The sequence below is a fragment of the Physella acuta genome, unplaced genomic scaffold (assembly GCF_028476545.2).
Source record: "Physella acuta isolate Inbredline_101_S28 unplaced genomic scaffold, ASM2847654v3 ptg000562l, whole genome shotgun sequence".
Classification (NCBI taxonomy): Eukaryota; Metazoa; Mollusca; class Gastropoda; family Physidae; genus Physella; species Physella acuta.
The window spans coordinates 669,833-697,620 of NW_026732081.1; the positions used below are offsets into that span (position 1 = coordinate 669,833).

The 27,788-nt window shown below is 40.8% G+C and overlaps 1 protein-coding gene across 1 annotated transcript in view; it reads right to left on the reverse strand.

The window, feature by feature from the left end:
- Positions 1–26,600, reverse strand: part of LOC131946518 (X-linked retinitis pigmentosa GTPase regulator-like) — a 74,756-nt gene extending 48,156 nt beyond the window's left edge. Inside the window, exons 1-5 of the mRNA XM_059307339.1 lie at positions 26,260–26,600; positions 24,044–24,203; positions 6,434–6,476; positions 1,612–1,816; positions 941–1,050 (exon numbers count right to left, since the gene is read on the reverse strand). Of these exons, the coding sequence (XP_059163322.1) occupies positions 941–1,050; positions 1,612–1,816; positions 6,434–6,476; positions 24,044–24,203; positions 26,260–26,268 (527 nt within the window). The 5' untranslated portion in view covers positions 26,269–26,600. The remainder of the gene's footprint in view (positions 1–940; positions 1,051–1,611; positions 1,817–6,433; positions 6,477–24,043; positions 24,204–26,259) is intronic.
- Positions 26,601–27,788: the final 1,188 nt, after the last annotated feature.

The following is a 27,788-nucleotide window of genomic DNA, read 5'->3' on the forward strand; positions in this document are numbered from 1 at the left end:
AAGTATTAGTGCTAGGGTTTGGTGTGTGTTTGTAATAGCGCTGGTATCTATATCAGCTGCTTCTTCCCAGTGGGTGCTAACTAGCGCCTAAGAGAAATCTACAATCAATATAAAAAACATTACGTAACTTTAGATAAGTAAATACATCAATCATATATAGAGGTATGTCTCTAAAGACAGCCAAAGTGATCTTTACGATTATCGGTTACCCCCCTTGTCAAATGTGGTTATTTGAGTTCTTTGTTTCGGTATTATTCAATGACGGCGGTCCTTTGAAATAATGGTTATTGTTTTAACAATGGGTATAAAATTGGCGGTGAAAATATAGCCTATGTTTGAAGTGAGATGGGTGGAGAGGGGTTCAAGATTTTTATTTTCTGGTGGGTAATGTCAAAAAGTTTGGAAACCGTTGATTTGATTGTTTGGAGATGACACTAATAGACATGTACTTAAACTAATGTGATTAAATTATCAAGGGACACTACCTACTGTAGAAGTCTTGTTAGGGGACACTACCTACTATAAAAGTTTAGTCCAGGGACACCACCTACTGTATAAGTTTTGTCAGGGGATACTACCTATTATAAAAGTCTTATCAGGGGACACTAATGTAATCAAATTTTCAAGGGACACTACCTATTATAAAAGTTTTGTCAGGGGACACAAACTACTTTAGAAATTTAGTCAGGGACACTACCTACTATAAAAGTTTAGTCAGGGGACACTACCTACTATAAAAGTTTAGTCAGGGGACACTACCTACTATAAAAGTTTAGTCAGGGGACACTACCTACTATAAAAGTTTAGTCAGGGGACTCTACCTACTATAAATATTTAGTCAGGGGACACTACCTACTATAAATATTTAGTCAGTGGACACTACCTACTATAAAAGTTTAGTCAGGGGACACAACTAAAACTGAATGCGAGAGTGACCTACCCTACTGTAGCCACAACGCCGTGTTGAAAAAGAAACACCGAGTGTTTATCTCCACACGATACTTGGACCACGGGTCGGTGGAGAAGGTAGCGCAGCAGGCATGGAACTTTCTGGAAGTCATTGAAATATTTTTTATCTATTTATAAGGTTACGTAAAATGACGGTAATAATAGCAAGTGCAGTAACTAGTCGTTCTTTAATCACTGCTGTGGTAATAGATGCTAGAAGTCACCGTTTGACCAATCACCCACACGACCCACACTCACCCCCACATTCTGTAGCTCAAACGTGAATTAAATCTCTGCTAGTAGCATTGATCACATGAACTAGGGGAGATAACTCACCTGACTTTCCTTGTACCTGACGTCATCACTCACCTGACTTTCCTTGTACCTGACGTCATCACTCACCTGACTTTACCTGACGTCATCACTCACCTGACTTTCCTTGTACCTGACGTCATCACTCACCTGACTTTCCTTGTACCTGACGTCATCACTCACCTGACTTTACCTGACGTCATCACTCACCTGACTTTACCTGACGTCATCACTCACCTGACTTTACCTGACGTCATCACTCACCTGACTTTACCTGACGTCATCACTCACCTGACTTTCCTTGTACCTGACGTCATCACTCACCTGACTTTACCTGACGTCATCACTCACCTGACTTTCCTTGTACCTCTCGTTCTTGAAGTCGTAGCCCAGCTGAGCGTGGAAGTTGTTCCCAAAGGCGAAGACCTGCCCACGTGATGTGGTCACCACGGTGTGGCGACTACCACACGCCACACTGGCGATCTGGGTATCCAGCTCCTGACCCAGGCTTATCCTTGTGGGTGCCGGCTGGTCGGTTGATAATCCGGTACCCAGTCTGGCAAGTGGGAGATGTTTTAATAGCACTAGTGCACATGAAGGCGGGCTAATCAGGTTAATTAACAATGTGCATTACTCAAATAAAATAATTACGTGAGTGTTGGTGTTTAAAAAAATTGAAATTAACAATCGGGTCTTGTTCTCAATTTTATCAACGTCGCAATGTGTCAATATTGTATGCTTGTCAAAATTTGGAACGTGTCTAAGTTTATGTGGGTGACGACTTGTCTACATTCACAACTGGACACTATGGACATTCTACGCGTCCTCAGTCAGAGCCCAAACCAGCATTATTCAAGTACCCAGCTACAATTAAGTTTTTATTAAACTTAAGTAAGTAGCAACTGCAGTGCAAAAGACGAAATCCCTAAAACCCTAAGTACCCCTATGACCCTAAGGACCCCTATGACGTACTAGTTTGGATGTGACCGTTAGGTCCATCACGTGATTTATATCCCAGAGCACCAACTCACCAAAACGTTGAAAGTTTGTTTTACTAGCCATAGTTATTTAAAAGCGTCAGTCATACCTCCCTCCCCTACACACCCCCACCCCCCTTATCATCAAATCCCGGTAATAAAATACGACAAATTCGTTCATAGCCCACCCCAACAACCACGTCAACTTTAATGTGTGCATCTGTGATGGACCATGCAAACTACTGGGAAAGACGTGCCGTTTAATTTTTCAGCACTAAATTATTTCCAGATTCTACATGTTCAAATAGCCTTTTGTGTTAACTATTTCTAACATGTTTTACCATTGAATGTCCATAAGGTAGTTCTAGACATCTTTTTGCACCATTTACACCAATGTTTACAAATAGTTCCCAAACAAATAACGTGACTTTATGCTACAACGTTTGTCTTCTTTGATTCCATTACACGATTGTTGAATACAATTCATTCAGGTAAAATAAAAAATTGAGCTAGAACAGGGAACACAAAGGAATGTTTATTGGATACTTTAATTCTTCCTAGTTTATTTGGTTTCCTTGGTAACCTTTCCTGTTTATTCCGGAGACAACTCTGATTTATTTTTCTTTTCAAAATAAGCAAATTATTCAACGGAAGTCACTATGCATGGGCAAGAGGGAAGCACCTTTCAAATTGGCAATATTTCGCCTTCATTTTAGTTCTATTTTTTTCTGTGTTTATTCTTGCAGATTATTTACGTTTTTTCCCCCCTCTCTAAACTTGGAAGCCCCAATGTCAGACACCCCAGAATGCCGTTTTTAGATTGCGCATGGCCTTTTAATTCAAGTTCTGACAGGGCCGGTTGCGAGGTTCTGACACATCCATATTACTGTGTTAACCCAGCCTCTTTCAGACCCAGCCTCGCTACTGTGATTGAGGTCGCCACTGGGTTTGACCCTTCTCTCTAGGATTACCGCCCTTGCCTGACAACCCCCCCCCCCCCTACATCGTCCAACACACCAGCAACATCTTCCTCGTCTTTTCAAGCCTTCGTCAATACAAGGGAGAGAAATTTATTTCGTTTTGACTCCTTATACGGTTCCCTCCCTTCGCTCCCAACACATTTCTCTTGAAGCTTTTATCTGTCACCCCCTCCCCCTCCCTCCCATCTATCTGTATAGAAGTGCCATAGAGATCGCGATGAATATTTCCTGGGCTATCGATCGCTTCCAGACGGCGCGGCGGTCCGGCAAGGCCTAATGCTTGTTTACATGCCGGTAATGAATCCTCCATCATGATCCGGTGACCGGACGCTGTCCACACACTGACCGGAGGGATCTTTCTCCGGCTAAGACAGCCATGTAATGACATGACTCCTGACTCCATGTCCGTAACCATGTTATGACTTCATGCCACATGTATGATATGACCCCCATACCAAAATATATGACAAGACTCCATGCCCACATATATAACATGACTCCATGTTCACATAATTGTCATGACTCCATGCCCACTTATATGACACGACTTCATGCCTTCATATATATGACATTACCCCCATAGCCACAAATATGTCATGGCTCCATGTCCACATATATGACATGACTCTATGCCCACATATATAACATGAACCCATGTCCACATATTTGACATGACTCTACGCCCACAGCTGTTATGACTCCATGCCATATCATGACTCCCATATGACAACTATGTGACAACAATTTCTCCCAGCCCCTGCGTGTAAAAGAGGTTCCAGTTCCTTCCCTCATCGATTGGACTTGAGTTAAACAGAGAATTGCTCACATAGTTGGCCAAGGCCATCAATACTCGGCCACGGCCATCAATATACCATCTACCGCTTGGATGATTAGACAAACACGGGGCAAGGGGGCTGAACCGCTGACAAACTCCAAACTGATCAGCACACAGGACCTTAGAGAGGTCCTCCTGGAGGTCCTCCTAGAGGTCCTGGGGCAACAATATCCTACGCAATAATCCCTGCCCTCCCCGGCCCCGGGTTGATGGGAGCCAATCGAAGAGTCGCGAGCTTTGACCGGGGAAACAAACAGCGTTTAATCTTCACCTAACCAATAAATATGTCGGGCCGGTCGCCGGGCCGGCATCAAGTGGACAACGCGGCCAAGAAACCCAGACTACACAGACAGTGGAACGCTCTCAAATTTTCGCGTTTCCCCAACACCCGCGCGCATCTCATCACAATTCCGCTCACCCTCCGATTGTGTGTTCTGTCATCGTAAAACATTTCTCGTGCGCTCTTATAGATTCATAATTTTTTTTTTCGGAAGCAATTTCTCCACCCCACCCCACCATCCAAACTTCTTTACTGCCGGTTTCGCCCCGGCTCGCAAATGACAGGCCCTCTTACATTTTGGTATCATAGCGGCGTGACAAGGGAGGTAACGATGACTAGCCTCGATTTGGCAATTATGGCGGGGATTTAAAGCTATGATTTTGACGGGCGTATGGAGACGGCTGCCCTTGTTAAAGGTGAGGAAATGAGTAACAGCCCTAGAAAGAATCAAACGGTTTTCCCAAGATTAAAAATGGCGCCCTCGTCTGCCCATTTGTCCGCCTCGTAAAGATACAAATGGATTGTGTTAAGATTATTTATTGTAGGAAAAATTCGAAACTTGTATAATAAAAATGAGACTAAAATCGCTTTAGTTATACTTAATACAACGTTTTATATCTTAACTACCAATTCACTTTTAAACCAAGAAGATATTATGTTAGCCTTTCTTTTTTACAAAAAGAAATCTTTCCAGTTTCCCAGTTAAAAAAAAAATTTGGAATAAAAATTTCATGAAAAATTGTCTGCGTAAATCTCCCTACTTGTATGTTATAATAACGGCCTATTGAAGGGCGTTAGTGGGAGGGGTGGGAGAGAGAGAGGGGGGCAGTTGGGCAAGTTTAAATTAAACCCCGGAAAATTGTCCTGCCCTGTCGAAGTGTAAATCGATCGTCTGCTCACCAAACCACAAGAAGAGGACAATCCCTTTGTTTCGGGGGAAAATGGAGGGAAAAATACAATCGAGGCTAACTCTTCCAAAAACCCACTCTCGCCAAGCCAGAACCGTTGACGCTAAAAACAATACTTGGGGGGGGGGGAACAAATGAGGGCGCTAAGGGGGGAGGGTGAGAACAAATGAGGGCGCTATGAAAGACAACAGCCTCACTGGAAGCCACCCCCGGGCCCAAATGTTTTATTAGAAAACAAGGGGGGGGGGGTTATGGGGGGTTATGGGGGGTTATGGGGGGTTATGACTTGGGGTTTCTCTCCAACAGCTGACAGGGAAATTGATAATTGTCCAACGCTGTAACCTTGTAATTACAGCAGCCGACATGGGCTTGTCTGGGGCGTGTTATGTCCCAGGTCAAGTCTTCATGCTAGGTTCTGTGTAAGCTCTACGTTCTGGGTCACTGCATCAGGCGAGGGTGGTGCATCGGGGGGGGGGGGGGGGGGGGTCAATGGATCAGGCGAAGGTGGTGCATCAGGACGGGGGGGGGGTCAATGGATCAGTGCGGAGAGTGGGGTAACTGCAGAAGGACCAGATTATCTGTTTTACTGACAGGCAGAGATGTTAAATCCGGTGTCCAAAGGTTTCATAATTCGCTCATTTTTGGAAGCCATGTTTCTATGGGACAAGGAGTGTGGTCATTTTTTTAACACGTCTGATGTTGTTTCTATTAACGATTGACCCGAACTATTTGTATGATTCCCAACAAATTAAACTGAGCACTACTTGAATAGTGGGTTCGAATCTAACCCCTGACATTTTCCTACTATATTTTATTAAACTGTACCATTTCTACTTGTACCATTTTTACTTGCACCATTTTTATGTGTACCATTTTTACTTGTACCATTTTTACTTGTACCATTTTTACTTGTACCATTTTTACTTGTACCATTTTTATTTGTACCATTTTTACTTGTACCATTTTTACTTGTACCATTTTTACTTGTACCATTTCGACCTGTATAATTTTGACCTGTATAATTTTGACCTGTATAATTTTGACCAGTATACTTTTGACCTGTATAATTTTATACCACATTGACTGTTACCTGTTGTAATTAGAATTCGTTCACTCGTTAATTAAACTAATTAGGCCTGTTTATATAAATTTTAAACTAATTAAACTAACTAAAAGATTTAAACAAAACTTACTGTGCGCTAGCCCCACTACCCCACACAAAAATCTCGTCGTCGACTGAAAAAAAACAAAAACAAAGATGTTGACAAAGAAAATGGGATTCAATTTTTGAGACGGGATTAAAGTTTTAAAATATTGGCAGGGAGACTAAACGTTAGGGTTAGGATTAATTTAGATCACACTTCGTTAATACAGCCACACACACTTTGTTAATACAACCACACACACGCCGTTAATACAACCACACACACTCCGCTAATACAACCACACACACGCCGTTAATACAACCACACACACTCCGCTAATACAACCACACACCCCGTGGGGCCGTGTCCCTCACCCTAGCATCCATGCTGGGTCGGGGTTTGTAGGCAGATAATCTCTGATTTGCCGCTGGTTGCCGATGTATAATGTAATAAATACCCGGATGGAACGGCTGCCAGATCGAGGCTGTTCTGGTAACCCATGGAAACAGGATAATGGCGGGGATTAGACGAGCTAATCCCGGAGTGAGAGGTTTGTAATGAATGACATGGTTGGTGGTGACACAAGGTTGGTGGTGACTGGTGATCAAACAATGGTTGGTGGTGACTGGTGATCAAACAATGGTTGGTGGTGACTGGTGATCAAACAATGGTTGGTGGTGACTGGTGATCAAACAATGGTTGGTGGTGACTGGTGATCAAACAATGGTTGGTGGTGAGTGGTTAACAATGACAAGGTTGGTGGTGAGTGGTTAACAATGACAAGGTTGGTGGTGAGTGGTTAACAATGACAAGGTTGGTGGTGAGTGGTTAACAATGACAAGGTTGGTAGTGAGTGGTGACCTAGTGAAATTTGAAATGGTGACAAGATTGGTGGATAACTGGCAAACTACAATTGCAAAGTTGTTGTTGAGTAGTGACCTATCGAGATTTGAAATGGTGAAAATGTTGGCGGTGACTGGTGACCAACAATGACACACCGTTGGTGGTGAGTGGTGATCAACAATGGTTAGTGTAGACTCGTGACCTTTCGAGATTTGAAATAGTGACAATGTTGGCGGTTACTGGTGACCAACAGTTGTTGGTGACTGTTGACAACCCCAATGTTTCTGGTGATGTTGACAACCCCAATGTTTCTAGTGACTGTTGACAACCCGAAGTGTTTAATAACCGACCAGGTTGGCGTCAAGTGGTGACCAGTGCCGGCATGACAGGCGCGGCTAGTCTGGCATTAGCCTGCCCCATCCGGTCACTAATGACGGGGTTAACCTAGCCCGTGACTGCTCACTTTAACGCACGTGTCAACACTGTACTCACGCAGGCACGCGAGGCAGTGATACGTCATACAGTAACGACCGTACAAAGTGTTTTAATTATACCTTTGTGGTCATTACCACTAGTACAATACGTTTGCGGTAATTACCACCTCCATCATCTTTATTTTGTAAAAACTGGTATTTTATTGTCACTTTGCCTTGACCGTGGACTAACGAAATGAATGAGTTGAGGTTTCAATACATAGGTCTAGGAACCGTTCATTCGTTATTGTGGGTTGAGGACTTTTTTTAAATTAGTGTGGTTGATTGTACTATTTGCGAATAAATGTAAAGGCGCTTTGGTAGAGTTATAAATTTTTTTTTCAGTATTAAAATTCTTTAAACCTTGTAAATCTGGTACAGTTCTATCGTTGTAGTACTGAATTTTCTCAGCAGAGTTAATCTGGTATTTTCATGGTGAGTTTTTTGTGAATCGTGCTCTTATAGTAAATGTCTTCGGTGCTGTTCGGTACGGATTCTCTGGAACATTTTCTGTTCGAATTTTTGGAGCAGATTTAACTTGGATGTTTGAACCTTGTACAAATGGCATCAGAAATATCGTGTTCGTTTGTTTGTTTGTTCGTCTGTTTCTTCTTTGTTGTATTTTGAAAACAAACTTTGAAAACATTGAACACATCTTCTTGTGTTGCTCTTTACGACTACCTAAATGGTCTACGTACAGTAGTGGTGTATAAGACACTATTCCCATCTGTACCATAAGGTAGTGGTGTTCAAAACACCATTCCCATCTGCAATATAATGTAGTGGTGTACAAAACACCATTCCCATCTGTATTATAATGTAGTGGTGTACAACACACCATTTCCATCTGCGCTATAAAGTAGTGGTGTACATACAACACACTCCACATGCACACACCTATAAACCGATATTGCCATAAACCGACACGACAACAACCGGAAGTGCTGCACTAGTAACATTATTACCCAGCCTCTATCTCATGAATACCCGAATTTCCGAGATCTTTTTTCCCATCTCAACTGAGAACTAGCCACATCTGACCTTGACCTTCCTCTTCCCCTTGTGTATTATGTATTCTAGTGGCTACAGCAGACGCTGGATGTATGGGCCGGGCAAGACCCCGGGGACGGGGCTAATTCCAGACATAGAGCGAGCCATTGATTATCCCAGTGTGGACGTCAGATCGCCGGGGTGGGGACGTCAGATCGCCAGGGTGGGGGGAGACGCTAGCACGAAGAAGCAGTTCATTACAATATCTAAGGTCGCGGCTGGGGTCGAACTCGGGACGGAAAGGTGGGGCCCCCCTTTGCCCTGTCTTAGCCGGTGTTAACGTGAATGTCGGAAAGGTGGGGGCCCCTTGCCCCGGTCTTAGCCCGTGCAGGGGCGAGTTCTGCCCCCTGGAGTGTCACGGCTAATGAATGGGGGAGGGGGATACATGAATAGGGATTAAATTACTCATCTGGTCTGGGCAACACACGGAGAAAAAATTTGATTTGTTACTGAACTGATTGGAGCTCGCTCTGCTTATATCATGCGGCATACAGCATGTCATGCGGCATACAGCATGCCGTGGGGCAGACATTGCAGCAGGCATGTCATGCGGCATAAGTCTCACACATAGGCACTGTCTTGCCATCTGACATAAAACATGTGTACTTGTAAGCCGTCCAACATTCAACTAAGGTCCCATATCATGCTCCATACAGAAAAAAATATGTTCTTGTATTAACCCAATAGGGCTGGTAAGTAGGTCACCAACCAGTTCTATGGCTCATGCAGGTTTTATTGAGCCGTAGAACTGGTCGGTGATCTACCTACCAGCCCTATTAAGAAACATATAGGCCTAGTCACTCACCATTATAGTCATGATGCATGACTAGAATATACGTATACACACCACAAGTTTATTTATAATAATAATCTATGTTGTTGCAATCTTCCATCCCCCCTTTAAAAGCACCATGTCTTTCTATCTAATCCCCTTTCTGTAACTCTTTCATCTCGATTATTTCCCTTTTTGGTATCAAATTAACCTTTGAAATACATTAACCAACAGTCATTGCTTATTTTTATTTTGTGTGCACCAAACTCTTGTAGATAACTTGCAACAGCAGTTACTTTATTTTCCAGCTACATTTTCAGTCAATATTCAAGTTTTTTGTTTTTTTTTTATCATTAAAACAGAGAATTTTTTTTTAAATCTGGGGCTGATTGACAGTCCAATTTATTCAAAATAAAGGATGCTTGTCGAACTTATTAATGGGATGAAAGATGGGATGAACGATGGGATGGAAGATGGGGACAGCAGGGGAAAAATCTTCAGACGTGAAAATGACGAGTCGATTGGGAGAGGGGGGGGGATATTTATGTGTGGAGTCAGCGTCTAATGGCACCACAGGGACGTGTATGGGCGTCAACTTGTGGTGGAACAAAATGGTTAACGACTGCATTCACACGGGCGGGCACGGCTTGAGACAAGGGGAGTAAGTTAATGTGAGATGTAGAGAAGGGAAGTAAGCTAGTGTGAGATGTAGAGAAGGGAAGTAAGCTAATGTGAGATGTAGAGAAGGGAAGTAAGCTAATGTGAGATGTAGAGAAGGGAAGTAAGCTAATGTGAGATGTAGAGAAGGGAAGTAAGCAAATGTGAGATGTAGAGAAGGGAAGTAAGCTAATGTGAGATGTAGAGAAGGGAAGTAAGCTAATGTGAGATGTAGAGAAGGGAAGTAAGCTAATGTCAGATGTAGAGAAGGGAAGTAAGATAATGTGAGATGTAGAGAAGGGAAGTAAGCTAATGTGAGATGTAGAGAAGGGAAGTAAGCAAATGTGAGATGTAGAGAAGGGAAGTAAGCTAATGTGAGATGTAGAGAAGGGAAGTAAGCTAATGTGAGATGTAGAGAAGGGAAGTAAGCTAATGTCAGATGTAGAGAAGGGAAGTAAGCTAATGTGAGATGTAGAGAAGGGAAGTAAGCTAATGTGAGATATAGAGAAGGGAAGTAAGCAAATGTGAGATGTAGAGAAGGGAAGTAAGCTAATGTGAGATGTAGAGAAGGGAAGTAAGCAAATGTGAGATGTAGAGAAGGGAAGTAAGCTAATGTGAGATGTAGAGAAGGGAAGTAAGTTAATGTGAGATGTAGAGAAGGGAAGTAAGCAAATGTGAAATGTAGAGAAGGGAAGTAAGTGAATGTGAGATGTAGAGAAGGGAAGTAAGCTAATGTGAGATGTAGAGAAGGGAAGTAAGCGTGAGATGTAGAGAAGGGAAGTAAGCGTGAGATGTAGAGAAGGGAAGTAAGCGTGAGATGTAGAGAAGGGAAGTAAGCAAATGTGAGATGTAGAGAAGGGAAGTAAGCAAGTGTGAGATTTAGAGAAGGGAAGTAAGTTAATATGAGATGTAGAGAAGGGAAGTAAGCAAATGTGAGATGTAGAGAAGGGAAGTAAGCAAATGTGAGATGTAGAGAAGGGAAGTAAGTTAATATGAGATGTAGAGAAGGGAAGTAAGCAAATGTGAGATGTAGAGAAGGGAAGTAAGCAAGTGTGAGATTTAGAGAAGGGAAGTAAGTTAATATGAGATGTAGAGAAGGGAAGTAAGCAAATGTGAGATGTAGAGAAGGGAAGTAAGCAAATGTGAGATGTAGAGAAGGGAAGTAAGCAAGTGTGAGATGTAGAGAAGGGAAGTAAGCAAATGTGAGATTTAGAGAAGGGAAGTAAGTTAATATGAGATGTAGAGAAGGGAAGTAAGCAAATGTGAGATGTAGAGAAGGGAAGTAAGCAAGTTTGAGATTTAGAGAAGGGAAGTAAGTTAATATGAGATGTAGAGAAGGGAAGTAAGCAAATGTGAGATGTAGAGAAGGGAAGTAAGCAAATGTGAGATGTAGAGAAGGGAAGTAAGCAAGTGTGAGATGTAGAGAAGGGAAGTAAGCAAATGTGAGATTTAGAGAAGGGAAGTAAGCAAATGTGAGATGTAGAGAAGGGAAGTAAGCAAATGTGAGATGTAGAGAAGGGAAGTAAGCAAATGTGAGATGTAGAGAAGGGAAGTAAGCAAATGTGAGATGTAGAGAAGGGAAGTAAGTTAATGTGAGATGTAGAGAAGGGGAGTAGGTTAATGTGAGATGTAGAGAAGGGAAGTAAGTTAATGTGAGATGTAGAGAAGGGAAGTAAGTTAATGTGAGATGTAGAGAAGGGGAGTAAGTTAATGTGAGATGTAGAGAAGGGAAGTAAGTTAATGTGAGATGTAGAGAAGGGAAGTAAGCAAATGTGAGATGTAGAGAAGGGAAGTAAGCAAATGTGAAATGTAGAGAAGGGATGCAAATAAATAAGCTAAAATTCGAAATCTTCAATTTTTGTGTGACTACATGTCAGTTAGTTATGACACAAACTGTCAGAAAGCATGTTACAAAAAAGATTTGTCAGTGTTAAGCTGACAATATCATTTCGTCGTTAAATCTGTGACAAAATTGTATGTTAGTAGGCTGACGACATAAAAATGTCAGTAATTTTGTGAAATATTCGTTAAGTAAGTTGTGACAGAAAAAAATATGTGGCAGTAAGTAACAAGGAACCATAACTTCCATTTACTGGAGGCCATGTTTTTTTGTTACACAGACTTCCGTTCTGTGGTCCTTTTATAAATAACGTTATGACCACCAAATATTTTGTCATTTTAACTTTTTTTTACATATAAATTGGAGTTAAGAATCAGATCTAGCAATGACAGCTAACATAATTATACAGAGAAAATGTTCTAACAAATATATCTCTTATACTAATTCCAAATTTAAGATAACTTGTATCAAATATATTTACAAAGACAACATCGTACAAAAACCAAGGTCGAAGTAGTCCAACATATGGGAAGTTACCACAAGGAGTCTAAAGAAAAGGGGCTGGGGAGGGGGGGAGTGTCGGTGAACTCGCCCTTTGTGAAACACAGTCGTTAATTTTCTGTGCAATGAAGCGTCGTAACGAAACAAACCGTATCCGGTTTCCCAAAAGCCAGTTATCGTTAGAGTTAAGACCCGGGACGGACGGGGTTATCTCCCATTCAGATGCACATCACCCTCCCTGGTCCGAATCGAAGAAATTGTCATCACGGAAATTATGACGTTGATATTTTCTTTCACCAGCTGAACCTGTCACACGCGCTGGTCTGGCTGTTGAGTTTTAATGTATTCAGTCCTTTAGTGGTGAGGTCAGGCAATACAATAGCCCACGACTTTGACGTTCTGTCTTAGCCTGTTTTGTTTCATTCAATTTCTGAAAAAAACTTTTTTATAAGGTCACGATGGAAGACCGGAAGTGAGCTTTTCATAAGATGGCGGTGTCAGAGGTCAAGATCGAGGTTACATCTTAACTAACTGCGGGTAACCCCGCAAGAATTATTATGTATCTGGCGTCACGACACAGATGTCAGGGCCTGACCCCGCTAGCCAATCCCGATCTTCGTCGCGAAAAAAAAAACCTTCAGTTTTCTCGCGAACCTGGACTGTAAAATAAATCAAAAGAAAGGAAATTAAGCGGAGAAAAGGAGGGAAGACACTAGAGCAAGCTGTCCGTCTGAATCACAGGGTCGGCTCAGATAATTCCATCGTCGTGAGCGTCTACCCCGGGTGGGTGTGTACAAGTTTACAAGTCGAAAGGCCGCGGCCATTGAGCGCTTAATCTCATAACAAAACCCAGAGCGGCCAGACGGGGGTAATGGCCGTCTCAAGTCGTTGGCCCAAGACCAAAGCGGTAATTATGACCGTACGAGGGGGACAGAACTCTATCGGATCGGATCTCGGCTCAGGAATTAACCGTCTTTAAATCTAGTCCAGTGTAGGAAACGGGGTGGGGGTGTGGGGATTATCGAGAAAAGAAAAGAGGTGTTGTTTTGCTAGTTAATCCCCTACGTCAGTCAAGATCTGATTTGCTCACCAATAAACGTGCCGGTTCGTCTTGACTGTGAGCAATTACGACGGTCTCCTCTCGCGGCAAAGGGCTGCTCTGGGCCGGGGATTAAGCCCCACAAAGCTTTAATGTACGGGGAACACTATCTGAAATTGGCCCGGCTCTTTGGCCCGCTATCGTGGCCTCCATCTCCTGCAACCATTTGCCAACGACGGGCCATCTTTGTGGCGATCTAACCGTTGCGTCAAAATGCAAAGACTGGCATTTGTTCATACATAAAACGTCGAGACCGGCAAGGGTGGGTTATGCGAACCACGGCCGGCACAAAAACCGTGTAGATGGCATCGCGAATGCTAACGTGGTTAATGAGAATACCATCCAATTAATTGACATGTTCATTTTTCTCTGAATACCGCGGGTGCTGGGACTAGCAGCTGATAAGGGGAACAACTATGCCGTACAATAAAACATTCGGAAAAATTGATCAGCACCTTTTTGTAGCACCATCACAAACAAATAGTAGCACAACGGACCCAGCCATGACGCTACCACAATGAAATACCACAATGAAATACCACAATGAAATACAACTATGAAATACCACACTAAAAAACGTTTGAAGTGCAGTCTCAAGCAATAAATGGCATTGTCTCACTTCTTATCTAGATATTTTTTCTCATAAAATAGTTTCTCTAACTGAAAATGTAATTCTGGACATTAATTTTTTTTTAATTTGTTTACACCGATTTTTTTTATCTTAACAAAAGTAGAAATACGGCTTGCACTCACTTTAGCAATTATCTGTCCGTTTTAATTTTTTTTTAAATAATTAGGCCTATTTGATTTCTTTTTTTTTTCTTAAATTTGTTTGAAACCAAAGGTCATTTTTTTAATTTTCAAACATTTTTCTATGCGGCAGCTTGGATTACGTCGAACTAAAATATTGCTATTGCTACTAATTAATGTAGCCACACATACCAACTTAGCCTAGCTACTGCTACCTACAGATGTTACAAATTCTAGCAAGCAGTTTAAGCAAGTTACAAGTATGAACTATGAAAGAGATGAATAGCGTCTACAAACGATGTTAAGTTACCATTGATGCAACCAGCACCACCAATTTAACTTAACCACCGCCACCAGTTTAACTTAACCACCGCCACCAGTTTAACTTAACCACCGCCACCAGTTTAACTTAACCACCGCCACCAGTTTAACTTAACCACCGCCACCAGTTTAACTTAACCACCACCAGTTTAACTTAAACACCGCCACCAGTTTAACTTAACCACCGCCACCAGTTTAACTTAACCACCACCAGTTTAACTTAAACACCGCCACCAGTTTAACTTAACCACCGCCACCAGTTTAACTTAACCACCACCAGTTTAACTTAACCACCGCCACCAGTTTAACTTAACCACCGCCACCAGTTTAACTCGACCACCGCCACCAATTGATGCGACCACCGTTCGCCATTAACGAAACAACTGCTAACAGGAACGAGAACTCTACTAGATACCAAGGGCCATAACTGTAGGCGGTCAAGATGAATGTCAAGCCGAGGATGATTAAATGTGGCTCGCTGTAGTGGAACTCAGCGCTGCGGCCATCGGAGCAAAATCTCGATGGCATCAAGGGCTGCCTCACTAATCAATAGGGAATATTAATAACCCGGGGGGTGGGGGGTGGTGTGGGGGTGGGGGAGGGGGAACAGTCGTGTTCACATGCGGTCTTGTTCTTTTTCGGTTGGGCTTTGTTCTTTTTTTTTCGTTTTTAGTGGTGTTCTTAGTGTCATTTGTACTTGTAATGTTTGGTACTTGTTATAGTTAAAAAAAATTATAGTTAGTACTTGTTATATTTTGTACTTGTTGTATTTATTATAGTTGTACTTGTTATATTTGTACATAGTATATTTAATTTTGTACATTTTGTATTTCTACATGTTATACTTGTTCATGTTATATTTGTACATGTTATATTTGACCATGTTATATTTGTTCATGTTGCATTTGTACTTCCAATATTTGGTACTTTGTTCTAGATAGAATTCGTTTTAGTTTTTATTAGTTATATTTTGTACTTGTTATAAATTTCTATACTAGTTATAGTGTGTACTTGTTAAAGTCGTTCTTATAATTTTTCGTACATTTAAAAGGCCTGCTCAATACTGTTCATACAGTTCGTGTTTGATATTTCGTACTAGATACATTATGTAGGCTTAGTGTTATAACTCGTCTTTGATATAGTTATATTTCGTACTCTAGTTCGTACTGTTTATAGCGGGTGTTGTCAGTTTATCCATTTCGTTCAAGTTGTATAAGGGAATTGTTATCAGAAAGCTAGCTGTGACCTGCTCACTATAGCTGTATGGCTTACAGCTGCTGTAGCTGCAATTTTACAGCTATAACCGGCGTGTGGTGACAGATTACTGTAAACATTTCAAGTTAGTTAAAATGTTTACTATAATTCACGTGAAGAATCAGTACCATTAATTGTTTTTCAACTATATTTGTTACTGTAACGACAATATATTTGCTTCATCAGCTGGATTAATCAGATTATAGAATATCAGAAAATACACATATGTAGGCATATATATCTTTGTATGTGTGTGTGTGTGAATGCGAATGTATGTGAGTGTGAGTATGTGTGAGTGTGCGTGTGTGTGTGCGTGTGCGTGTATGTGTGAGTGTGTGTGTGTGAGTGTGTGTGTGAGTATGCGTGTGTGTGCGTGAGCGAGTGTGAGAGTGTGTGTGTGTGAGTATGTGTGTGTGTGTGTGAATGTGTGTGACAGAGTGTGAGTGTTTATTAGTCACTAGTTTTATTTGAAAAAGATATTCTTTTGCCCCCCATTCCCCAATAAGACGATATTTTGTGAGGAAATGAACAACGTGTCCCTAGTCATACCACCACCTCCCCGCGTCAACTGTTGTTGTAGTTTTGTATCTACATCTGGTGCTGTTGGTCTAGCCAATCAAGGTCAAGGCTAAAGGCGCGTGCCGTGGTAGATGGGAGGGAATATTCCTCGTGTCATGATTGGACATACTGACAGACACGTCATCCACCCCCGACCCCCTCGTCATCCACCCCCGACCCCCTCAGGATTAGAAAATCCCAGGGATCACTGCGAGGGATCCTTACCCCCCGAGTTCAATCAAGCCGCAGAAGCTAATCTACATACACGAATAACATGAAGGCGAACAGTTCGTCCCCCCCCCCCACCCTCATTGCCTGGTAGAAAAATCTGACCAAATTTTGAGCTTCTCGATTAACGTCGGGGACCAAAGGAAAATGAATTGAGGATGTTAAAAAATCTGGCCTGACGTGAAAGGGCTAAAAGAGAGATCATCATTCCATTATATGATGTGTGGCGTCACCCTCGCTATGAATGACGCGAGCAAATTGTGTGCTCAAGAAGAGACGGACATCAAACTTTTTCCCATGGTTCTCTGCTGCTAGTGCTAACATTTATGCAACACACTGCACCCTGGCAACTGGGGTACGGAAAGGATAAGAAGAAAAATCTGGCTATCTTTAAGGGCGCATTGACGTTAATGCACCTACGGAGTATCGTCCCTTGAATAAAAGTGAGTGAATGTACAAATTATACTTTGATTTGGGTGGTCGGGTGGTATATTTATCCCAATGAATTTAAAAATTATACTTTGATTTGTGTAGTGGGGGTGTTTATTTATCTCAAGGAATGTAGGGATTGTTGTTGTTTTTTAAATGGCATAATTCTCTCAGTGGATTCAAAAGTTATACTTTGAATTGGGCAGTGGGATAGTATAATTCTCTCTCAAAATACTCTGATGGAGTATTTTATACCCACTGTTACAAATTGTCAAGTTCCCTATCAAGTCAATGTGGCACAACAAATTGTCAAGTTCCCTATCAAGTCAATGTGGCAAGTCTGTAGCCACCCACTGATACAAATTGTCAAGTTCCCTATCAAGTCAATGTGGCAAGTCTGCAGCCACCCACTGCTACAAATTGTCAAGTTCCCTATCAAGTCAATGCGGCAAGTCTGTAGCCACCCACTGATACAAATTGTCAAGTTCCCCATCAAGTCAATGCGGCAAGTCTGTAGCCACAAGGGACTGAGGCACTGGCCAGGTTTATTCCCCAGCGAAACATTACGAAAACACTTCCGCTCATGTGTGGGACCGGGGGGATGGGTGGATGGCGTGTTGGGGTGGGGGGGGGGGGGAAGGGGGTATGGGGGGAGTAACAAAACAAATTTATGGGAGTTATTTTTCAAGATTGTTGACTTGGGCGTAGTGAATGTATGGGAGGAAGGGGGGGGGGGGGGATAAAAAAAAGGGGGGGGACTTTGTAAATGTATTTGAGTGGGAGGAAAGGGGGGGGGGGGTAATAAAACAGATGACAATGAAATCTGAAGGAAAAAGGAACCTTTGACCCGATAATAAAGTCAGCCACGTTAAGACAGGTCAGGTCGACTTGGTGTTACGGTATGCATTTTAATTAGCCCAAATTATTTCCTGGTCCATACTACGAATATGTTAATTAGCCAAAAAAAAATTTTTTCTGTTCTGTACTACGAAATATTTTCAAAACTTTTTTTTTCGAGGAAAAAAACATTCTAAAAATAATTCAGTGACGGTGTAAGAATACCCTAATTCTTTTAACGTAATTATGAGAGTCGGGTATGGTGTGAAAAGTTTCAAAGAATTTCTCTAAAGTACGTTTGGACATGCCAATTTATAATAATAAATTAAAATTGATAATCAATATCAAACTAAATTGCGTGAGGTGAAAATGATATTTTTTTACACACCCTGGGCGCCTCGTTCTATGGATGAGTTGAAGAGCGGTTGAATTAGTTTGTCTTGATACAACTGAATAAGTTCGGCAATTTGTCCTTATAAAACTAAATAAGTTCTGCAATTAGTTCTTATAAAACTAAATAAGTTCTGCGATTTGTCCTGAAACTATTGGATAAGTTCTGCAACTTGTCCTGAGACAACTAGATAAGTTCTGCAACTTGTCCTGAGACAACTGGATAAGTTCTGCAACTTGTCCTGAGAGAATTAGATAAGTTCTGCGATTTGTCCTGGGAGAATTAGATAAGTTCTACAATTTGTCCTGAGAGAATTAGATAAGTTCTGCAACTTGTCCTGAGAGAATTAGATAAGTTCTGCAACTTGTCCTAAGACGGATAAGTTCTGCAACTTGTCCAGGACCACGACACCCCTGTGATTGATGGCCAATCAGCCGTGGGATACACGGAAAAAATTCCAGACACTTGAGGGTTAATTAAAAACATTTCTTCTTGTGCTGATTGCTTACCCGGCAAAATTAGCATAAGCACGTGCTTGTTAATTAGATTTACGTCATGAGTTTTTCGGCAGACCACGTTTTTATAGAAGTCTGGAGAAAGTTTTAGTATTGAGAGACAGACACCCGTCACACAGAGCCATACAGATACATACAGAGACACACAGATACATACAGAGACACACATACACACACAGACACACAGACACATACATACACACAGATACATAAAGAGACACACATACACAGACACACACAGACACACACAGACACACAGACACATACAGACACACAGACACACACAGACACACACAGACACACACAGACACACACAGACACACAGACACACACAGACACACACAGACACACACAGACACACACAGACGCACACAGACACACACAGACACACACAGACAAACGCAGTCAAAGACATGTAAAATCACAGAGACACAGAAACATACACAGAAATACAGACACATGTTTGCACATATGTTTCCAAATACAAAGTCCTGTAAACATACACATAATCGCACACAGAACTATACACGAATGCATATATACTTACACAAAAATACAAGCATTGAATGCATACAAACCCCGGACTCAAACCTAGAACAAGTCACTTGAACCCACTAGCACACATAAACAAACAAACAAACACACCCCCGCGCAAGAAACTTGAGAGTTTATCGGTCGTAGGTCACCCCTAACATTAACCTCCCACCGGAAGTATGTTGTTGCTATGGTGCAATGTACACTCTCGTGGGTCACGGTGACATAGTTCAAGGTTACCAGCACCGTCCATCTTTCACCTCACTGCCTGGACTACCAGCCCCCCCCCCCCCACCCCCTGCATCTGGCCAGGTGTCTGCCACTAACAGGTGCAGGGTTGTAGGCACGAGCAATTGTACGGTCGTCTGCGCTCATTTTAACAAATGCAGTGGGGAGGGGGAGGGGGGAGGGGTTATATCCTACGCTCTATTACTTAATAAAACTTGATGTTAATACACCCATCTCTCTATATAGGCGCATAAATATAGGCCTACAATATATATATATATATATATATATATATATATATATATATATATATATATATATATATATATATATATATATAGTTTATCTATACATATATATGTATATATACATATTTGTTTACATATATACATATATACACACACACACACACATATATATATATATATATATATATATATATATATATATATATATATATATATATATATATATATATATAGGGGCCTATATGCTTATATATCTTTTAAGACTATATCAGTAAACCTAACGACCCATATAAAATTGCATAACCTGTCAGACTTCTCAGTTCCCCCCCCCCCTCTTGTGACCCCCACCATCCACCCCCTCCCTCATATTTCCGCATGTTGATCCCACGTGTTAAACCAGTTCCACCTCTGCACGTGCATGAGTGCTGTACGTATCACGTGGTCGCTGATTTTTAAAAAAGTGAGGGACGAAAATAATGGCCGGGCTGACACGGGCATCAGACAGGTAGGGGGTGGGGCTGGAGGGTGGGGGGGGGGGGGGGGTCACACGGTGCTCTGGTAGACTGTGACGCTTGCAATTAGTGCTGCACGGACCGGACTGGGGTTTGATTAAAATTTGACGAAAACATGAATGGAATGTGAGGGGTTTTTTTTAAAGCACATACGTACACACATACACATAGACATTTATCTCCGATACACACACTGACTAGTATCGGTGGAAATTTATTGTATTGGATTGTGAATGGGAAATCTTTTTGTGGATAATTATAGCACATTTGTTGTTAACAATGTGCGTATTTGTGGCATATTTCGTGTTGACAATGTGCGTATTTGTGGCACATTTGGTGCTAAAATTACTTTAGCTTATAGCACAGTTGGTTCCCAAATTATTGGATGATGGAACACTTTGTGCTAAAATTACATCATGTTCATAGTGCATTAGATGCTAAAATAATTATATCTTTGTGGCACATATGGTGCTAACATTATTATCTCTAAGATCATCATGTTCGTAGCACATTCTGTGTATTGATTACATCATGTTTATAGCACATGATGATTACATTTGTGTAAGCACCTGTTAACTTATTACCTCGATTTGTTTTGTAAACAGAGAAATATGATCATCTGTTTTGATTTTATAAAAACATACAAAGTAAGACTTGACAGTAGAGTATTGACAAACTCTATTGTTAAATTTAGGGGGGGGGATATTTTTGTTCTAGTGTGGGTCCTTCTGATGTCCAAAAGCTATGACTTTTTGAAACTTTGCAAAATGAAAAAAAAATCTTTAAAAATTAGAAATTATCCGTGGTGTTGGATAGAAAATTGTTGTTTGTGTCATGTAATATAAACATGTGATTTTGTGTCATTTAATGTAAACATGGGTTTTGTGTCATTTAATGTAAACATGGGTTTTGTGTCATTTAATGTAAACATGGGTTTTGTGTCATTTAATGTAAACATGGGTTTTGTGTCATTTAATGTAAACATGGGTTTTGTGTCATTTAATGTAAACATGGGTTTTGTGTGATTAAATGTAAACATGGGTTTTGTGTCATTTAATGTAAACATGTGATTATGTGTCATTTAATGTAAACATGGGTTTTGTGTCATTTAATGTAAACATGGGTTTTGTGTCATTTAATGTAAACATGGGTTTTGTGTCATTTAATGTAAATATGGGTTTTGTGTCATTTATATCAACATGGGTTTTGTGTAATTTAATGTAAACATGTGTTTTGTGTCATTTAATGTAAACATGGGTTTTGTGTCATTTAATGTAAACATGTGATTTTGTGTCATTTAATGTAAACATAGGTTTTGTGTCATTTGATGTAAACATGTGATTTTGTGTCATTTATGTCAACATGGGTTTTGTGTCATTTAATGTAAACATGGGTTTTGTGTCATTTAATGTAAACATGGGTTTTGTGTCATTTAATGTAAACATGTGATTTTGTGTCATTTAATGTAAACATGGGTTTTGTGTCATTTAATGTAAACATGGGTTTTGTGTCATTTAATATAAACATGTGATTTTGTGTCATTTAATGTAAACATGGGTTTTGTGTCATTTAATGTAAACATGGGTTTTGTGTCATTTAATGTAAACATGGGTTTTGTGTCATGTAATGTAAACATGTGATTTTGTGTCATTTAATGTAAACATGGGTTTTGTGTCATTTAATGTGAACATGTGATTTTGTGTCATTTAATGTAAACATGTGATTTTGTGTCATATAACGTAAACATGGGTTTTGTGTCATTTAATGTGAACATATGTCATGTGGTTTTGTTGCATTTATCTTAACTTGGGGTGTCAAAAGTGGATGGCTATTGACAGAGGGAGGGTTTTCTTTTTATTTCCAATGAGTTTTTGTGCACTTTACCTTTACAAATAGACACCTAAAGCATTGACTCTGCTTTTAACTGTTTTCTGTTATAATGTCAGTAGGATGTTTGTATTCCTTATATCGTTTTTTTTTTGTTCGTTTATAAACTTATAGTGAAGTTTATTTTTATATATGATTTCTTGTTAAAATCGCCTTACATTTAAAAATACATCACTGACGTTAAAAGGGAAGCTACTGTGAAATTTAAGAACACTAGAACAAAACTAGGTGCCCTCCCTTCCAAATAATAATTACGAAATTTACTGAAATGTAAAAACTTTTCAGTAACAATAAAGCTATCAAGTGGTTCATTGGATTCGCTAAAATGTTATTATTTAACTTGCAAACGATCTAATTAACCAAGCACACGATTTGTCCGGTAGTAACTACACGGGTCGATGTGAGAATCATTCAGCTACAACAACAGATACAACAGATACATCTGTGGTTAAGAGTAAATCTAAGATAATGTTTTGATTAATTAATTAAGAAGGTGACTAGGTTCATTTGATTTACACGTGATAGCTAGAATGTTTTATTGTTAAATAAATGTTATTTCGATGGGAAATTTTGTAATTAAAAAGGTTTACATATTAAAGACATTTATAGGTACGATGGACGTTTCGACTCAAGGTCTTCGTCAGTACACAATAGTGTTGACAAAGACTAGACAAAAACTAAACAAAAGAAGGTTGTTGTTTGTTTGTTTGTTTGTTTTTTTCGTCTAGTTTATTTTGATTAGGTTTTTTTAAGGACTATACCAAGAGAAAGAAACATGTAATAATTGAAATTCAAATAAATGAACAGAGTTGTTTCCCTTAGATTTTCCCTACATATCTAAAACCCTTTTAGTGTCGTCTATTAATAAACTAATTGGGAGCTAGGAAAAATTTGACTATGTGCTGCATGTGCTACGTCCGCGGGGATGTGGGGGGAGGGGAGGGTCTAGGAATGTGACACAGCATATATTTTGTATAAAAAATAATAACGGAGACAAGAGGGTTAATATTTGTTGTAGGTTGGAGAGGTGGTGGTGGTGGTGGGGAAGGGGGGAGGGGGGTGGTGATTGTATTCAATGGGTCTGTAATCGGGAGAAAATAAAAAAAAACGTTATTTTGGACAGCACTTAAGTTAAGACAATTTTAAAGAGAGTAACAGGATGACGTCGTCAAAATTTTCCGATTACTCTATTCATCAATTGACTTTTTACTGCTACACCTAAAGTCATCAACTGACCTGTGACTGCTACACCTAAAGTCATCAACTGACCTGTGACTACTTAAGTCATCAACTGACCTGTGACTACTTAAGTCATCAACTGACCTGTGACTGCTTAAGTCATCAACTGACCTGTGACTGCTACACCTAAAGTCATCAACTGACCTGTGACTACTTAAGTCATCAACTGACCTGTGACTACTTAAGTCATCAACTGACCTGTGACTGCTTAAGTCATCAACTGACCTGTGACTGCTACACCTAAAGTCATCAACTGACCTGTGACTGCTTAAGTCATAAACTGACCTGTGACTGCTAAAGTCATCAACTGACCTGTGACTGCTAAAGTCATCAACTGACCTGTGACTGCTACACCTAAAGTCATCAACTGACCTGTGACTGCTAAAGTCATCAACTGACCTGTGACTGCTACACCTAAAGTCATCAACTGACCTGTGACTGCTACACCTAAAGTCATCAACTGACCTGTGACTACTTAAGTCATCAACTGACCTGTGACTGCTACAGTATGACCTGAGCCACATGCAACCATCTTGACTTGCCCAGGTAATGGTAGACACCCATCATGGAAGCTGACGTCAGTCTGTACCTGGTGGCCGTGTTGACCGAATTCCCCACCACCCCAGCTGATGACGTCATGGCCAGTTTGGTCCTGGGCAAAAAGATTTATTTCAGAAGTTTTGTCTCAAGCATATTTCATTTATATTTCGTTAAAAACATCTTACCCTTGCACGATTTCCACTTTTATAAGCTTTTATTTACTTTACAATGCATGTTTATTTATTTGTTTGTTTGCTTGCTTGTTTATGGGTTTGTTGCGAATTTTTACCCATTTCTAATGCAGCATTTGTTTTTATTAAGAAAAGTTTTTTTTTATTTGTTTTATTTGCTTATAGCAAGGTATTTCATTTTTTCACGACCAACTAGCCAGACACACAAAGATCTACTAGTCAGACAATGACCAACTAGCTGCACAATGACCAACTAGCTGCACAATGACCAACAAGCTGCACAATGACCAACTAGCTGCACAATGACCAACTAGCCAGACAATGACCAACTAGCCAGACATGCAATGACCAACTAGTTATACAATGACCAACTAGTTATACAATGACCAACTAGCCAGACATGCAGTGACCAACTAGTTATACAATGACCAACTAGTTATACAATGACCAACTAGCCAGACAATGACCAACTAGCCAGACAATGACCAACTAGCCAGACAATGACCAACTAGCCAGACATGCAATGACCAACTAGTTATACAATGACCAACTAGCCAGACAATGACCAACTAGCCAGACAATGACCAACTATCCAGACAATGACCAACTAGCCAGACAATGACCAACTGGCCAGACATACGATGGCCAGCTAGTCAGACATGCGATGACCAACTAGCCAGACAATGACCAACTAGCCAGACATACGATGGCCAGCTAGTCAGACATGCAATGACCAACTATCCAGACAATCACCAACTAGCCAGACAATGACCAACTAGCCAGACAATGACCAACTAGCCAGACAATGACCAACTAGCCAGACATACACTGACCAACTAGCCAGACAATGACCAACTAGCCAGACAATGACCAACTAGGCAGACAATGACCAACTAGCCAGACATACATTGACCAACTAGCCAGACAATGACCAACTAGCCAGACAATGACCAACTAGCCAGACAATGACCAACTAGCCAGACATACAATGACCAACTAGCCAGACAATGACCAACTAGCCATACATACAATTACCAACTAGCCAGGCAATGACCAACTAGCCAGGCAATGACCAACTAGCCAGACAATGACCAACTAGCCAGACAATGACCAACTAGCCAGACAATGACCAACCAGCCAGACATACAATGATCAACTAGACATACAATGACCAACTAGCCAGATAATGACCAACTAGCCAGACATACAATGACCAACTAACCAGATAATGACCAACTAGCCAGACAACGACCAACTAGCCAGACAATGACCAACTAGCCAGACAATGACCAACTAGCCAGACAATGACCAACTAGCCAGACATACAATGACCAACTAGCCAGACAATGACCAACTAGCCAGACAATGACCAACTAGCCAGACATACAATGACCAACTAGCCAGACAATGACCAACTAGCCAGACAATGACCAACTAGCCAGACATACAATGACCAACTAGCCAGACAATGACCAACTAGCCAGATAATGACCAACTAGCCATACAATGACCAACTAGCCATACATCGACCAACTAGCCATACAATGACCAACTAGCCAGACAATGACCAACTAGCCAGACAATGACCAACTAGCCAGACACACAATGACCAACTAGCCAGACAATGACCAACTAGCCAGACAATAACCAACTAGCCAGACAATGACCAACTAGCCAGACATACAATGACCAACTAGCCAGACATACAATGACCAACTAGCCATACAATGACCAACTAGCCATACAATGACCAACTAGCCAGACATGCAACGACCAACTAGCCAGACAATGACCAACTAGACATACAATGACCAGCTGGCCAGACAAACAATTACTCATAAGCCAGACAGACAATGTCCAATCAACCACAAACACACTGACTAATTAGCCACCAACACACTGACTAATTAGCCACCAACACACTGACTATTTAACCACCAACAAACTGACTATTTAACCACCAACACACTGACTTACCTCTGTCATTTCTCCCAACGACCGTCAACCCTCCTTTGAATCACCTGGCTGACCTAATTCACAAGACAAAAAAATCTGCTTTAATGTCTGCCTCATGTCTGTCTAACCACTTGAACAGCGCCGTTACCTAAAGCAGACTTCCAATAAAGCAGACTTCCAATAAAGCTGATTTCTTAATCCGTTATCAAGTTGATCTGCACATGCAATAACGAGACATTCCTGTGTTGTACCAGGTCTGTAAAACTTATGTAAATCCCCTCTGTCATGTTTGACTTGACACAAAACCAAACGAGTGGCATTACTCTCTAGTGTAGATAATTGATCCCCCCCACCCCTGTGTTAATCTCACACACACACAGGCGCTCCTAGACAAATACACACACGTACATACGCGCACACTTAACTTCAGAGTGTTCGATATTTCTTCATCTCAGCGACTAAAGACCTTATGAATAGCAAATCAATCGCCGCGTGTAGCAGATCAATGCCTCGTCTTGAGACTGATAACATTGGTCACGCTTGAGGAGAGATCAGCTGACTGTATCGATACGGTGACGGGTGGGCTGGAGCTAATCACCGTATTGAGTTCATAGGTGGGGGTGGGGAGGGGGTGTTTACATACGGGGTTAAATGACGGGAATATGTCTAAAGAGTTGAAGTCCTGACTATGTTGTAGTTGATGAATGAATGGTACTTGACCTTAGAGTAGGGTGGTTGCCTGAATAGCTGTAGGCAATTTGTAGGTAACAGTTTGCTGCTTGTTAGCGTATTGGATAAAAGGGCTTCAAACTACACGGGGAGTTGATGTTGGGGGGGGGGGGGGGATAAATTCATTATGTATGTTTACGTAGCCTAATAGCTGAATGGGGAATTTTGTTTGTGTGTGTGTATGTGTGTGTATGTATGTGTGTATGTGTGGAGCCGGTGGGGGATTATCAAAAGCAAACATTTTAAGTTGGTCTTTTGTCTAGTTGGTCTAGTTGTGTAGTTGTTCTTGTCGGTCTAGTTCTCTAGTTTTTAGTTGGTATACTTGGTTTTTGGCCAAGTAGTTTTCTTGGGCTAATTAGTCTACTTAGCCACAAAGTATAGCTGATCTTCTTTGCTTAATTGATCTAGTTGTCTAATTGGTCTTGTTTTCTAGTTGGTCTAGTTTTCTAGTTGGTCTAATTTTCTATTTGGTCTAGTTTTCTAGTTGGTCTAATTTTCTAGTTGGTCTAATTGTCTAGACTCTAGTAGTTTGGTTGTTGTAGTTGTTTAACTGACTAGTTGGTCTAGTTGTCTAGTTAATCTAGATATCAACTTGGTCTAGTATAGTTATACGTCTTATACCATGTATGAGGATGGTATCATAAAGCAGTAGAATCGATTTCTTGTTTTTTTTTTCTTTTGCTTGAAGATTTTAGGCAGATCTGGATTTGTATTTTTTTATTTTGCTTTGATAATTGAAGGTCTTTTTCATTTGTTTTTTTTTTTCGAGGGAAAGCAGAAGGTCTTGTACCAGCTGGGTGAATTAAAGAAGGTCTTTTATT